The 15,311-nt window shown below is 38.2% G+C and overlaps 1 protein-coding gene across 1 annotated transcript in view; it reads right to left on the bottom strand.

Annotated features, from left to right (window-relative positions):
* CDK6 (cyclin dependent kinase 6) overlaps positions 1 to 15,311 on the bottom strand; it is a 126,976-nt gene that overhangs the window by 92,439 nt on the left and 19,226 nt on the right. Inside the window, exon 3 of the mRNA XM_086741570.1 lies at positions 3,560 to 3,695. Coding sequence (XP_086597696.1) covers positions 3,560 to 3,695 — 136 coding nt within the window. The remainder of the gene's footprint in view (positions 1 to 3,559; positions 3,696 to 15,311) is intronic.

A 15,311-nucleotide genomic window follows, 5' to 3' on the forward strand; every position in this document is an offset into this window, starting at 1 on the left:
TCTGTGGCAGAGACGCGTCATTCCCATTTCCACTGCCCTTATGTCAACTAACAAAAGCTCCTAATGAGCCAAGTCTCTCCGAGGCTCAACTGCTAACGCCATTAACATTACCAAAGACCTGTGCATGACTAACAGCTGTGTCCTAAGGAAACTGAACTCATACCTTCCATTTCCAAATAAACTGCCCTAAAGTTAAAGAGCATCCCAGGAAGAAAAGAAGGGAGGAGACGATGGGTAGAGAGGAAAGAAGGAAGATGTTGTCATTGCTGATTCTGATTCATCCCATATGGAACAAATATTAATCAGGTCTGACAGAGGAAGCAAGCAAGGGTGAGTAGGACTATAATCCAGTAGTTACAAAGACATATTTATTAGATTAAGGGCTTGAACATAGTTCTCTTTCAAAGGTGAATGCCATGTCCATGAGTATTTGTAATCACGTTCTCCATCCCTCTAGCCCAAAGTATACTCCATTAAAAAACAATGGAAGTGCTTCAGCAGGAAAGATTTAAAGTACCTCTGTCTGAATAACCTAGAACTCCGTAGCCAGAACTGTAGCCACAGAAATGGGCTACAGCATTCATGCTCCTGATGACCAGGAGGGGAAGTGAGCACGTCTGCCCTACACCCTCTGTAAGTATTCCCAATGCCTCAAAGGGAAACTGCCTCTCCTATCATATTATGGGCACCTGTGGCTATGTTCCTAAAATACCCTCTGGGGTGACTCCTGCTGCAGGGCTTTAGACATTAGAAAGATATTTCTGAGTGGCATTAAGACAAAAGCTTTAGTTGTGTTTAAGTGACTGGTATGGTTAGTTTCTCTGAACTGCTACCGTCTGACTGCTATCTGCTAAACATAAAGGAAATTCTTAAAATGGCACTGGCATCACTTATATTCGTTGACAGCTGGTAACTAAAAATCCCAGCATGCCCCAAACCAGCCAAAGCTGAGTCTCCCTCCCCCAAATGGTATGTAATGATGGTAGTTAATTCACACAGAAAAGATCTTTTTGGGGCTGATCCTTCTCTCATAGTCATTTTGTCATTCGAGTTCCACTAACAACTGTTGAGTTTACACCATTGTGCCAAAGAGGTATATTAGATCCTTCAACTTCAAGCTACCCAGAGCTTATTCGGCTCATTTGGCACCTCTGTGTTGCTGACATATGCAGAACTTTAACAGATGGTCTTACAATGCTGGCAGTTGTTTTGTACCATGCTAGCAGTGAGGGGAAATACTCTACACAAATTGTCTGCAATTCTGGAAAATAAATGAAGTACAAATCCATATTAACCTCAAAAGCCAAACTATAAAAAGTCAGATTAGTCATTTAACGATGTATGTGCACTGGGTTAAATGCTGTTGCTGCAAAATGGCAGTATTTCCTTGCAACCAGAAGAGCCATGCTTTGCTTGAGTTTCTACCAAGAATATCCAATTCATGAAGACTGTATAATTAGAAAGCTATTGAAATGCAGTAGGAATAAGACTTGAGACTCTTCCTCATGTGATCAACCCTGACTGTCAGTAAAAGTACTTCCATAAAATGGGTGTTTTCACGTAAATAGTGAAGCAACAGGGTGCAACTCAAGTTAACCGAATCTCTCTTTTTTCCTGTGCCAAATAAAATTCAAGAAATAACACATCAGCTACTGTGCAAATGTTGAAACCAACAGAGACAACCAAGTAAACAGCAATTTTATATTCATCCTCACCCATTTAAAAAGAGCTGTGCTTACCACAAGCTGAATTTTACACTCACTGATTTCACTGGCTGCAGTGGAACTTGCACTGCACATAGGAGACCAGAATTGCTCCTCCTTGTTTCATCGTGGATAATTTTTTCTATTTTATTGTACCAAATTATTGGATGCAGCAACTGGGTTGAACTAGTAAGCCATGTACATAGAATAGCGCTTTTCACAAGTAAACTCAACAATTTCCCTCACCAGTTTATAAACTCCATGAAATGTATGTTCACACATACTTATTACAATCTACTAGTGCAAATTTAGAACAGGTTTTTAGAAAATCACAAACATTTTAGTCCAATGCTCACCTCTTCTATTTGCTTTAAATGACACACAGCTTGAAAGATATTTCAAACTGAGATTTCAGAGGCTTGGTTGTTCAATTCCCATCCATTCCAGCATATTTAGTTAGACAATATGTCAGTCACCTTGTATGTTATTTTCACAATGTCAGTTACATTGAAATACAGTTCCCCTAGGTAGCTTCAAAGCCCTAGAAGGAAGTAAAACCCTAAAAGCATTATCATAAATGTCCTTCAAATGCAAGAGGCACATTCCAGTCTTCTGCTGGGACTGAATCAAAGCTGTATTCATTATTTTTAAACTTTATTTTATCCACTAAGGTTGCTTAAAAAACATAATTGCTGGAACTGATGATGTTACACATTTGTGACTTTGATACAAGTGAAAAGATCTTTATCAGTTTTATGTCTAATTTTATACTGAAAGATCAAACAACTACTAAGTTTGAAGCTGTTAAAAAAATATTAAAACAACTAAATTTCAGATAGATTTCATGTTTTCTTTTCCTCCCTCAGGACCTCTCCCAGACTAAGATGACACAACAGACTTCTAGCAAGTACTTATAGAAATGCAAGATAATCTGTCTCTGAATGCATAAATTATTTCTCCTCATGAAACACAAAAAATCAAAAGAAATGTTAAACAGCCACAGTCAAAATGTAGGAACATCAATCCCTCTGCTTCTCTTCCTAGGCTTAAACATTTTGTCAAACATTTCAAGCTATGATCCTCAATGTAGGACTTTGCTGAGAAGTTCCCAAGAGAGAGGAGGAGTTGGTATACATTTTTTAGTAACAATAATGCAAGCATGTCCTATTCTGGGAAGAGGTCCTCCCTTACAGATGCAAAAAATGAGAGAACATGATAGGAAAACTTCATGATCAACCTTCCGGTTACTGAGAGGAGAGCCTTCTCAGCTTCTAGAATTGGTCATGGCTATCTCCATCCTTGAGCCTATCCTCTGCAGAGCTCACCACAGGTCCACAGTGAACATTTCCTGCTCTTGGGACGTATAGAAACCTTTCTGGCAAGAGGGACATGAAGTGAAAGAAGTATCTTGGGGAAACAAAAGACAAAGGGAAGGGGATAGGAGCACAGGACTTATCTTATCCATTCTCAGAATATCCAGCATTCTACCAGATGCCTTCTAGAGAAGGTTCAAGTAGTCTTGGATTAAACAATAATGGAGTAATTTGCCTACAGATGCAAGAGAAGGTCTTTCTTAACAATCTGGAACACTACATTTGGTAAACCAGTAGAGGTTCAGAGGATTTATAAATCTAAAAGAGAAAAAAAGAAATGCAACATTTCCACAAAGAGAATACACCTGTTAGTGAACACAGATCTTTGTGCTGCAATTCATGTCCCAAGCTGGGTATTACTCAATTTTGATATGACAGAATCCATGGAATCAAAATGCAGTTTGTCTTTGTGATTTATCTCTTTGCCCTACCTAGCTAATATTTTCTGAAATAATACCCTAAATCCTAAATGGTCTTAAATACCTTTATAGTTTCAGTAGGCACTCCAGGCTCTGGAACTTTATCCAAGTAAGTAGTCAAGTCTTGATCCACATGTTCAAACACTAATGTTAACTTCGTCTCTCTGTCTGTTCGTGACACGGTGCACACATCAAACAATCTGAGAGGAGGAAAAGAAAAGAGGAGGTAAGTATACAGGAACCAACACAGACATACATACCTTGCAGCTCATACATGTCTATTTAGATTTCTTACAGTAAACAGAATGGAAGAAAGAGCTTTCCAAAGGCAGAGCAATCTTTGAGCTCTTGATTCATCGATATATAATTACTGATACATCAGTAATATCATATCTTTCTTTCAAGTGTGGATTCTGCAATAGGATTAAGATTTCATCAGCTATTCCAAGTAAAAATAGTTACATGAAAATAAAATATTTTTTGAACAGACCATCTAGAGTTAATACAGAAAATGGTATTTATCCAGATTCCATGCTGCATCAACTGTACTAATTAAAAAAAAAAAAGAGTAACATTTTGGACAAAGAAATATACTGGGTGTTTGCTTGCGCCTTCAGTGTCTACCTACATAACTTTCATGTTCACCATTACACAGCTTTAGAATTAAATGTCCTTTGGCAGAAACAGAATTTTTGTGCTGATTACTCTTGCAAGTTCCTGAATGAGAGGAATACCTTCAGAGTCAGGATACAGTCTGGAAAAAAGCTTTGTGCACAAGTTGCCACTACTGGGAAAGCGTGCTTCTCTCATCACTTTCTATCATTCTTTTACTTAAAAGTCTTTATTATTTGACCTTATTGCACAACATCAAATTCAAACTAATTTGCAAAGCTCTTCATAATGTCACATTCCTGACTAATTACTCTGATTTATATTTTTTTTCTCTTTTTAATTAGAATTTTTCCTCATCTTCTCCACTTCATCATACCAGCTTTAATTACCTTTTTCTCTTATTCACAAACATCTTCCCATCCTTCTATGCTTCACATCTCTACTCATACCAGTGACTTTCACCATCCTTCCTCAAGACCTAGTCACAATAGGAAACCATCTTACAGGTGGAAGGATGCTTGTTCCCTGCTCACATACTTTGCTAATATATTTATTCATTTAAATTGTACACATCAGGCTGCCTTTCTCTTTGAAGTAAGGCAGAAAATGAATCACTACTTTTATTAGTTGATAGTAGGTTTAATAAATGAATGAATACATTTATTGAGAAAAAAAAAAACTCTATAAAGTTAAACTGAATAACCTATCATCAAAAAGAACCAAAAGTACTGTTGATACTACTGCTTATTTGGTCAACATCATAGGAGTTACATGGTTTTATCAGATGTGTCTTTTATCCTCTTAGAATAATTGCTTCCTTAGTTTGTGCAATGTGCAAGATTTCTATAATATTATCAAGTAATATTTTTGTTCATTGTCCTAGGACAAAAGGCTTTATATGCGGGATCTGTAGCCAGATCATGCACAGAGCCTTGGGGGTCACTGCTTTTCAAAGAGGTCATCTGATAAATAGACTAGGAAAACATTTTGTACTGAGTTTTTACTTCTTACCTGAAATCTCAGAATATTTCACAAGAGAAGGGAAGATAAGAATTGGCACAACTATCTGTGAAGACTGTAATGCAGGTTTAAGAGAGCATTTTGCTTCACTTGAGATGACATAGATTTAAGATGTTATGGCTCTGGTCCCACTTCAACAGCATTTCCTAAATAATTTTTGGTCAGACACCTAAAAATTGTTTATTAGCCATCATGCTCTGAAAATGGATGGATGCTCCTTTGTTTTACCTTAAAGAAGCTTATCAGTGAGCAGTAATTTAGGAATTTAAGTTACAGAATATGGAGGGATTGTCACCCTACTTCTTCTAAGAGAATGCAATCTGTACTTAATCTGTAATCATCATATGAACAAATAATAAGTAAATTATTACGGGAACATAGTGACTGTAGCAGCAAATATCTCAGCACATTTCTCATAAAGACATACACTGTTCTCTTTATGATACCCTTAATGGAGTGTACATGGAAGATAGATGCCCTCTACACAGTAAATCAGTTTTGTGAAAAGTCACAAACTTTCCTGAAAAGTGAAATTTGCTGGTATTTGGCTGGAGGTTAATATTCTGCAATATATTTATATAAATCAATGTGGAATGTAGCCGGACTGCATATAACCCCAACACATGCAAACAGAGAGGAGCCAGACAGGTCTGAACATCTGAACGTAAACACTGGAAAATATTTCCAACTGTATGATTCCTTTGTGTTGACCTACATTTACCTAAAAATGTTTGAAAACACCTTTTTTTTTTTTTTTTTTTTTGCCAGGTATTTAATACACTGGCAAAATTATCTTTTCAACTATAGCAGAATTATAATTCAAGAAAAAAAGGAAAAAAGATTTCACTGTATAGAATATAGAAGCAGCAAGTAATTTCCAGCTCACTGCAGAAGGAAATGCTGATTCTCTGTTTGAGTCTGTTGTATGTGGCTTATTTTGATTCTGGCATTTTCTGGCACAGTAAAATAAGGAACTCAGAGGAGCGCAATTCTACTCACCTATTACTGAGTAATAATTTTATCACTGAGTAATAATATTATCTTTCTCTTTTATACACCCTTTATGTGAAACTGTAAATGCTTTACTGTTAATAATAAAAACTCCAGATCCTGCACCAGGCTGGGTAGAAGCACATTGTGTTTACTCACAGAAAATACAGCTGCTGCCTTAGAAATATAATAATTTAAAGCACAGCTTATATGAATCTGTGATATTACAAAAAGACAGCATCTGGCATTGCCTGTGCTAATAATTCTGGGATTGAGAAAGAAAAGCTTCTTTACTTGATAGTTTCCACAGGGATAAAACTACCTTTTATAAATTATATTATTTTACACCCACTGTGAGAAAATAATCCATAGAGTTTTCTTCTTTAGCTAGGAACATCTCTGCTGTCTACACTGCAGATCTCTCACAATTTTCTGTACATGATGGGATAGTTTTGCATATGATTGCCTCTCTGGACTAGGCAACAGCAAAAAGCCTTTTATTTAAAGAGTTACTATGTGGACACTGTCCTAAGTGAAGTAAATGTACCTCAATTAATACAGGATTTCCATACTGAATACTTTGTAAACACAAGCCCTGCCCTTCTATTGTACTTAGAAGAGAAACGTTTGAATTATTTGATTAAAGTAACATCTGCTATGGGAAATCCTGAAAGCATTTAACAAGATGTTTGGCTAGGAGTTATACACCACCTGATGTGTCGATCTCAACTGGAACATTGTTGAACAGACACTTACGGAGTGCCTCTGTTATAATGCAGACATTTTTTCAAGTTAATTGTACTAAAGTAAAAAAGCTTATCAGCTACAAATCTATGTCTCTGTTTTATTTTATGTGTCTAGTGCCTAGTGAATGTTACTATAACCTAGAAGAATACCTGCCTTCCTACAAAAATACATTGGGTTTTTTTAACACAGAAAACCAGGTGATGCATCTTGAAGTCTCCACAGTTTCTTACAACATTTAATCTGAGAAATGTAACCTCAATTGATCATCATTTTGGAGACTTAATGCTTTTATAACACAAGACACAGTTATGCCAATTCCTTTGAAAACTATTGCATCTACTGACCAGTACTAATTTGGTAACTGCTTCTAGAAAGCCCTTAAAAATTACGGGACTTGCTTTTGAGATGCTCTGAGAACTGCTGTAAAGTTACCCATTTTCAACTGGAATAAGCATTTTCAACTGGAATAAGCATTTTTTACCTGAGCAAACTGAGACAAACAGTGATGGAGATCAAACCCATCAGCACGAGCCACTTGCAAGAAATACTAAAAACCAGATCTGACTGTAAGACCTGAAAAACTGTAGGACATCTGTTCTCTCGACTACTGTCAAACAGACGAGTAAGTACAACTGGAAAATTAGCCAGACTATAGTCAAAGGGAAGACCAAAGGATTAGTTACTTGCTGCCAAAGCACCCGAAGACTTATTGTTCGTTTTACTGCAGTAGGATGAATCCAACATGAACACATATCCATTTACTTTGCTGGTCACTCACAGCACTGAACAAAAAGACAGTCCCTGCCTTCACAAGTTTTTCAGTAATATGGATTTATTTTCATTTTCTTAGGAAGAGTCTCTTCCTAGGAAGAGTTACTTCCTAGCTTATGCATGACAGAGAAAGATGACAGGAGCCATTGATTTATGAGCAGGAGAAATGTTTAAGCCTACTGTGGTGTGGTAAGTAGTGGCATAGTAATATGCTACAGTTTTAAGGTTTCCTAAGTCTGGACAAGGATTCAGATGGAAAGAGTTCGGTGATCTCAACCTAACTACAAAAGGTATTTACCCACATGACAGAAAACCAACACAGAATTCATGTATGATTGACAGTGTTTACGCAAACACCACAAGATTGGGATACCAAGACTTCTACAGGTCATGGTTGAGGTTTATTGACAAATATGTGGGAGGGAGCCTGAATAACTTCTGCTTTCGCTGCCTTTGGCTCAGATTAATCCTATGGGTCCATAATTTTCAAGGGCACAGAAAATTTCAGCCTGTCATACCTAAAAGCATTGAAGAATGAGTCAGGCATCCTTTGAGTCCAAACTTCAGCAGCAGCCTTGGACTCTTCTGCTCTCTGGAAGCCACTCAGCAGCAAGTCCTTTGTTCACCTCAACTTCTTAAACTACGTACTCCTTGAAAAAAAACAGTTTTCCCCATACTTTTAATATTAGCTACCTTCTCCTTTCTTGCTTTTGAAGAGGAAAAAAAACTTTGCTAACAGAAACCAGTCTCTGTCTGGAATCACATATACCCAATGTAATGTAACAAAGGGGTCATATTTCAGATGAAGAAGACAATAGCTGGGCAAGTGGAGCGGAACATGTGTGTTACAAGAACCATGTCCCACGTACCAAAACAGGAAATAGAGCTTCACACTCTGAAACGTATGACAGAGCTCTTTCCCTTTGTTCAGGACATGCTGCTTTGTCTCATCTTAATCAGCAATCACCTACTCCTCCATGCCTCTGAAAGCTGATATTTCAGATGTAGATTTTTCTCACTGGAAGGAGCTTTAGCGAAGTACTTTTAGATGGAAGAAGAGCACATGCAGATGAACAGGCCTCTAAATGCAAAGTATCTCATATTTTAAGTGCCTTTTGCTAGGATAACATTTGCAAAAGCACGTAGTAATGCAAGGTCTAAGTTCAATTTTCGAAAGTGTATGGGTCTTCAGGAGCTTCCCAACATGCTTGTCATGCCAGCTGTACTGATGTGCATCAATACTTAGGATATGCCTCCATGGCAGATGGCAACATAATGCAGAGACACTTAGACCACACTCAACTGACCCACCTCGGTACTGAAAGTGTAGAGCGTGATAGCACAGCACTGTCTGCAGCACGGTAAACTAGCCCACCATGAGCAGCAGTCAGATGCCTAGAGTCAAACTTGATTAATTAAAATAAGCTTGGGTATCTCTATACTGCTGATGGCACCTTTACATCTCAAATCCTTATTCTCTACATTTCTAATGGGTTCTTGGAGTCTGTGAACATTTTCCTTGCTCCACTACCCTCACAGGAAAGAGTAGCAGGATCGCTTCTTGCCTTCAGAAGAAACCTCTTTCTGGCAAATAGCAGAAAAGGGCAGAACATAACATCAGACAAAATAAAATAATTTATCTAGGTTATCTGCAGATGTTATGCAGATAGATGCTTTCAACTCTGCAGTCACTCATTGATTATCTGCTGCACACAGAGCAGAAAGAGCTACCACTACGAAGCAATTGCATGATGGAAGCAAGGCAGTGCAAAGTCCTATCCTGGAGACCTACTCCAGCAGAATACAGCTAATATTCTTGCTTATAGCCCACTCACCAGTGAGGTTTAAGGGAAGGAAGGGGGATATTAGGATGACAAGGCAACCGTTCATCTGCAAGCTGAGCTTTGTGTTGTAATTTTTTCCAGTCTCTCTCCCTTTCTGACTTGGAGAAATTATTCAAAATGCTTAGCTGTATAAAAGATGTTTTTGTTCTTTAAGTGTGTGTGAGGAAGAGAGACAGAGAAAGTGACAGAGAGAAATAGATGCTCTTGAAAGCGAAGTAAATAGCACTGGCTAAAGTCCGATAGTGTGGGCTGACTGGGCAAGCGTTCAACGCTCAGTACTGCCTGCAGCCCTGACCTGCAGCACCCCTGCTCTCCTGCGCTGGGCCCCACTCGAGCAACGATGAGCCCTGGTGCCAGACCGAATGGTTTTGTGATGTAGACAAATGTCTGCTCCAATGAAACCACCCAAACTCATTTTCATTTTCAACAGAAGCCAAGATTTGTGCCCAAAAGATGAAAAGGCCAAGTACATTTACCCACTGTGCCACCCAAGTCACTAAAAGATGCAGTTGTTAAAGAGTTTTACTTCAAGGAAAAATACGCTTGACAAGATGTTTTCTGCACCTCTCTGTTTATAGCAGCGTGCTGTCTTTTTTAGCCCTTACACTGCCATTTCTTGTTCACCTTCTTCACGAACGGAGATTATTTTTAATAGGCAAGGAGAAGAAATGGATCTGTTAAGGCTCAGTAATTCAAACAATATCATTCCTTGCAGAACTTCACTTTCAGGACTCATCCTACAGTTCATCCACCAAATACTTAACTCCTCACCAGTCCATTAACAGCTTCATCTCATTGCAATTGATTTTAAATCCAAACTGGCCACACACTGAGCAATTGCCATTATGGAGGGAAAATACCAACCTTCTGGTGCCAACACTTACTCTGTGTGCTGCCGTACAAAGCAAACTGTCAGATTCTCTCTGCAAGGGACAGGCCAAGTCACCCCCAAATCAGAAAAATAACGTGTCCTGTTGCGAAGACAGTCGCTGACAGATTGTTTAGGATCAGCAATAGCTGTCTGACCTATTCATAGTGCTCTCATGTGATCCTCGAGCAAGCAAATGTACATTGCCTTTCAGAGTCATGTACACTGCCGTTATAGAGTACCGAGAGCTTCCAGTAAGCTTCTGCGAGCTTCCAGTTAAAAGAACAAATTAAAGATGCTCCAATTCATTGGCAGGGAGTAAGTTTCATTTAGTAAGTGTTTTAGATTTTCTGTAGAACACCTTGCTCAGGGAAAGCTGCATTCCTTTTTACATTCCCTAAATTGCTCAACATGTAAATAAAACTTATGTCTGAGTATTTATTTTGTTTAAGTCAAATGAAAGGAGCACAGAAGTTATTCTGGATTCCCAGCTGTACCTGGTGCAAGATGGGTTACAACAAAATCCAGTCTTTATTCATGTGTAGCTCACAGTCAAACTGATTGTTACAGACTACACATTGCAATTTATATTTTGAATTCATGCTTGTGCCAAACCTAGAGGATCTAAATATAAGCTGGTCACCTCTTTCCTAGACTTAAATAAAACCCAGAACTCATTTTTGGAAGATTTTACAAGACTGTAAATTATCATTTATTCTTTAGTAGCTTAATAATCTAATCTGTCTAGACTTGAGGCTTGACGGTGATGCCAACATATGAAAAATAACAAAGGAAATAGTACCCCTCCACTCCATATAAAAAGTATTCACAGCAAAAAATCAAATGTCCTGTTTGATACTCTGTACCATCTCACATAGTTTTTTAAATCCTTACAATATCACAGCAGTTGCCAAGATGTTTAATTCAGATTTTAAAGTGGTAAGTAATTCCAATGCAAATTTGATTCCAAGCTTTTGCTTTTTGGAGATGTATGGGGAAACCTAAAAAAAGAAGCAGGTACTATAGAAGATGACAGAAGTCGTCCGCTGTTTTGATGCTTACCATCAATTCAGGGTGTGCTGTTCCTCAATGACCTCCAGGTTACTCTACAGCCGTAATTATACTGGGAGATGGTTGCAAAACTCAAGTTCTGATTGAATCAGAATTAACCTTCCAGCATACGCTAAGCCTTCAGGAACACAAATATCAGAGGCTATCAGCCTGACTGATAGCACTTCTGAAGGGCAAATCTAGTCATCAGAGCCTTTGATCAAGCAAGGTAAGGGGGCTTGCTAAACGGTGCAGATACATCTGAGCCATGACGATGTTGCTGCCACTTCCCAGGAAGGGCCGGTACCAGCAGCAGCTGAAAGGAGCCCAAAGCGGGTACGGTGATGAGGGGGCTAGAAACAGCACTAGGTGCAAAATGTCTTGCTGTGGTACTTTTACTGGCATTAACAACATTTTTGATTAAGATGCTTAGATAAAATATTGTTCTAGTGATTCGTGAGACACTGACACATTAAAGCCGTGTAAGAAAATATATTTCTACAACGCTTCATAGGAAGAGTTGGGACTAAATGGTCAGTAGTTCTCAAAGAAGGCTCAAGAGCTGACTTTCAGAAAAGGAAAACTTCCATGGTTCAACAATACTGTGAACTCCACTGCAAAAGCAAAAGAGCAGGAAAACAGAAGAGAAAAAAAAAAAAAGCTTGAAAAAATGGCTGAAGTTGACAATACCGACATGCATAAAGTAAATAAATAGCATATATGTTAGTAAAGACAGCTGTTGATTTGAAAACTAAATTAATTCTTTTAGTCATTTGAATTGTGTTGTTCTAACGTATACAAGGAATTATTAAGGAAGTCTGTAGGCTTTTTAATATAACATGCTGTATATTCATGTATTAAACAAAGCAATTAGTGTACATAGGAGTAAAACAGTAAAGCATTGCATGGTTCACTGTCACGTGCATTTGTTTGTATTTGCGGTTATTACTATGTATCATTTCTTAACTACAATGTTCTTGGCTCTCTAGATGAATTATAGCAAAGAAAATCCTTCATAAGAGAATGAAACAAGCACCACTCTGGGAAATCAGGTGCAAACTTCTTACAGAGTCTGTTTGTTTATTGCTATGACAGCAGAGTCAGCTGACATAACACAAGCTTTGAGCACTATTTTATGAAATGGTTTTAGATCTGTCAGTTCAGAAATACATTTTTGGAGTTAGGGTAGTAGCGTGCAGAAAAAACCTGTCATAGATCTTGATCTTGCACAATTCACTAGACCTAAACTACCAAAGAACCTATGCCGTGCTTAACTTCCAGCATGCAAATAACCTAAGTGACTTCTAAGGAAGTACACATCATCATCTAAAGCTTCATCTCCCTTATATGCCTGCTACCTTTCAGAAACGAAAGCAGAGAAGAAAAAAAAAATAATTCATTGTCTGTGCACATGGAATGAAAGACAAAAGGCCAAAAAAGGTAATTTTTCTCTGTGTTATACTCAGCCAGTCATTACCTGGACAGTGCAATATAAATCCTGGTATGCCGTTTAAACCCGTATCTACTGTGATAGCTGCTGTTTGTGGTTCCTGGTCTGGCTTCTCTTACCCATGCTGAGAGAACTCTGTGACTCGGGGCCCTGCATGTGAGCTTCCCTTTTGCACCTCAGTGTCCTTATCTGTACCACAGTCTCTCCTTCCTACCTTTTAAATTACCTTTAGTTAGTTCTTGAAATATCTCTGAAAATGTTCATGATTTACTCCAAAGAGTTAATTACAATATTTGTTATTCCTTAAATTCTAAAATGAACAAAACCGGGAACTGTTGCTTTCCCAGTCTTTACCTGAGGGACTAGAAAACAGCAACAGATATGAACAGTTCTTGTTATCTTACAAATGGAAACAGCAATTTAACACCGGATATTTAAACTGCATGAAATCAACTTTTAAAAAATGTCTACATCTGTTGAAATAATTTGTTTATGGATTCACTAGAACTGCTCAAAATTTTCTGAAAAAAGACCAGACATATCCACCCACTTCCAACACAAACATGGTGGTTAGGTGGCGAATGCAGCTGCGACATCCAGCAATAGACCAAGTGAAAATCCAAAAGGTATCTTACATTTTGTGTGCTGATTTCCATGCATGCTCCTCCAGCATGCGGTTAAAAGACATAAAAATAAAGATGCAGTTCACAGTGCTTTTTGGCTACACTTGATACGGGGAATGACTTTGATCAGGCTTTGATGCTAGATGTATTCGCAAGAAGCCCATGTGCCCTGATGCGAGGGGCACCATTAACTACAGGCAAAGGGAATTCCTCCATTCACTTCAGTAAAAGCTGGAAGACAGCACAGTGAACTCAGCTGACCTCTCAGTGGCACTGTGTCGTGTCCTATTGCCACCACTCAACGTCCTATGAATCACATCCCACCTGCCCAAAAGTAAAGAGCACTCAGGTGATTTCCAAAAATCAAAAGACAAAGGCAATTGCTCACATGGATAACAAAAACAGACAGGATTTGGCCAGGTTTTCTGAGGTAGCCAGATTTATGCACCCAAACATTGCACTCTTCTTTATAAGTTGCATTCTGAAAGAAAAACTGTGTGGCAGAGAGTAATATATAACTTTACAAGAGAAAGAAAACAGTGAGGGGATATTGATTCTAAAACCAAAGCATCAGAACTAAGGGAATACAAAGTTAAGGTAACACTTCAATTCAGCACATACAGAGGGCAGATTTAAGGCTTGCAAGAAAACCAACAACTCCATTGAACGTAGCTGTCCTTGGCTACCCATCATCAGACAGCTCAAATGCCATTCATCTACAGAACAGCCTAGCAGATCTCGTGGAGTGTGGAGTTCTCCTCTCAGCTATTGTGGAAGAGATATAACTCATGTAATGGAGCTGCTCACGAGTTTGACGGTCAGTCTGAAAAAGTCACATAGGCCTCCTTATATTCAAGGGAAAGTAGGTTGGCTGAATCACTGGGTACTGGCCCTCCCTGCCTGCTATGGAAGATGCCTAGATGACTAATTTAGACCAGTCACTTGAATTTGACTGGATTTCAGAAAGATGAGTCTTTCTCAGGAAGATGGTAATTGAGCGATTTTATTTGGTGGGATTCCAGATTACATTCAATTTATTCTTGAAGATATATTAAAATATTTCTACTCATGAGGAACTTAAAAAAAGAGAGACGTCGAAAGAAAAAAAAGCCACTGAGAACGTCTCTGCTCTATTCATTCAACCCTGACGGACCAGGATCAGTCCCAAAAAGCTCTGCACAGAAGAGCCTTTACCTAAGCCTCATGAAGTCAGTACATGTATTTAATTGGCTTTGGCTCAGGTCCAGAATTTCCTTTAATTTGAAAGGGAGCTTCACCTGTGACAAACTTGCAGGATTGAATTTAATATTCGTGTTGTACAGAACAGAAACAAATGGGACTAATAAATCTTCAATAGAAAATTTACAAGATTTTTCTGGCTTAATAAATTTAGCCAAGGGGCAATTGCTCTTAAACACTCGATACATAAAAAGGAATCCTCGTTTCCATTAGCATGCAAATTCCTTAGACGTTTCATAAGAATTTAAGACACTACATCTTACAAGTTTTTAAAAACGTGGACTTCATGGCTGCTCTTTTTCTCATTTACATTCATTCACACGTGGCCATAGAAACTCCTTAGCTGCCATATCATTTCTTCTACTAAGCTGTTTTTTTTTTTTTAAATTTGAAATTAATTAATAGAACATGCAAAGAAAACAAAAAATGTCTATTTCTGTAAGATTCTCAGGTGCTTTCATCCTCCAGTTCTTCAGGTAGATGTCTAATACACGTTTCCTCCTTTTCCAGCCAGTTTACCCAGCACTGTGAGCCAGATTTATGCTCATAAGATTAATGCACATAGGGGGAAGTATTCTACAGGCTGTACAGCTCTTTAAGTA

Source organism: Chlamydotis macqueenii, chromosome 2 (genome assembly GCF_036417535.1).
Source record: "Chlamydotis macqueenii isolate bChlMac1 chromosome 2, bChlMac1.mat, whole genome shotgun sequence".
Taxonomy (NCBI): domain Eukaryota; kingdom Metazoa; phylum Chordata; class Aves; order Otidiformes; family Otididae; genus Chlamydotis; species Chlamydotis macqueenii.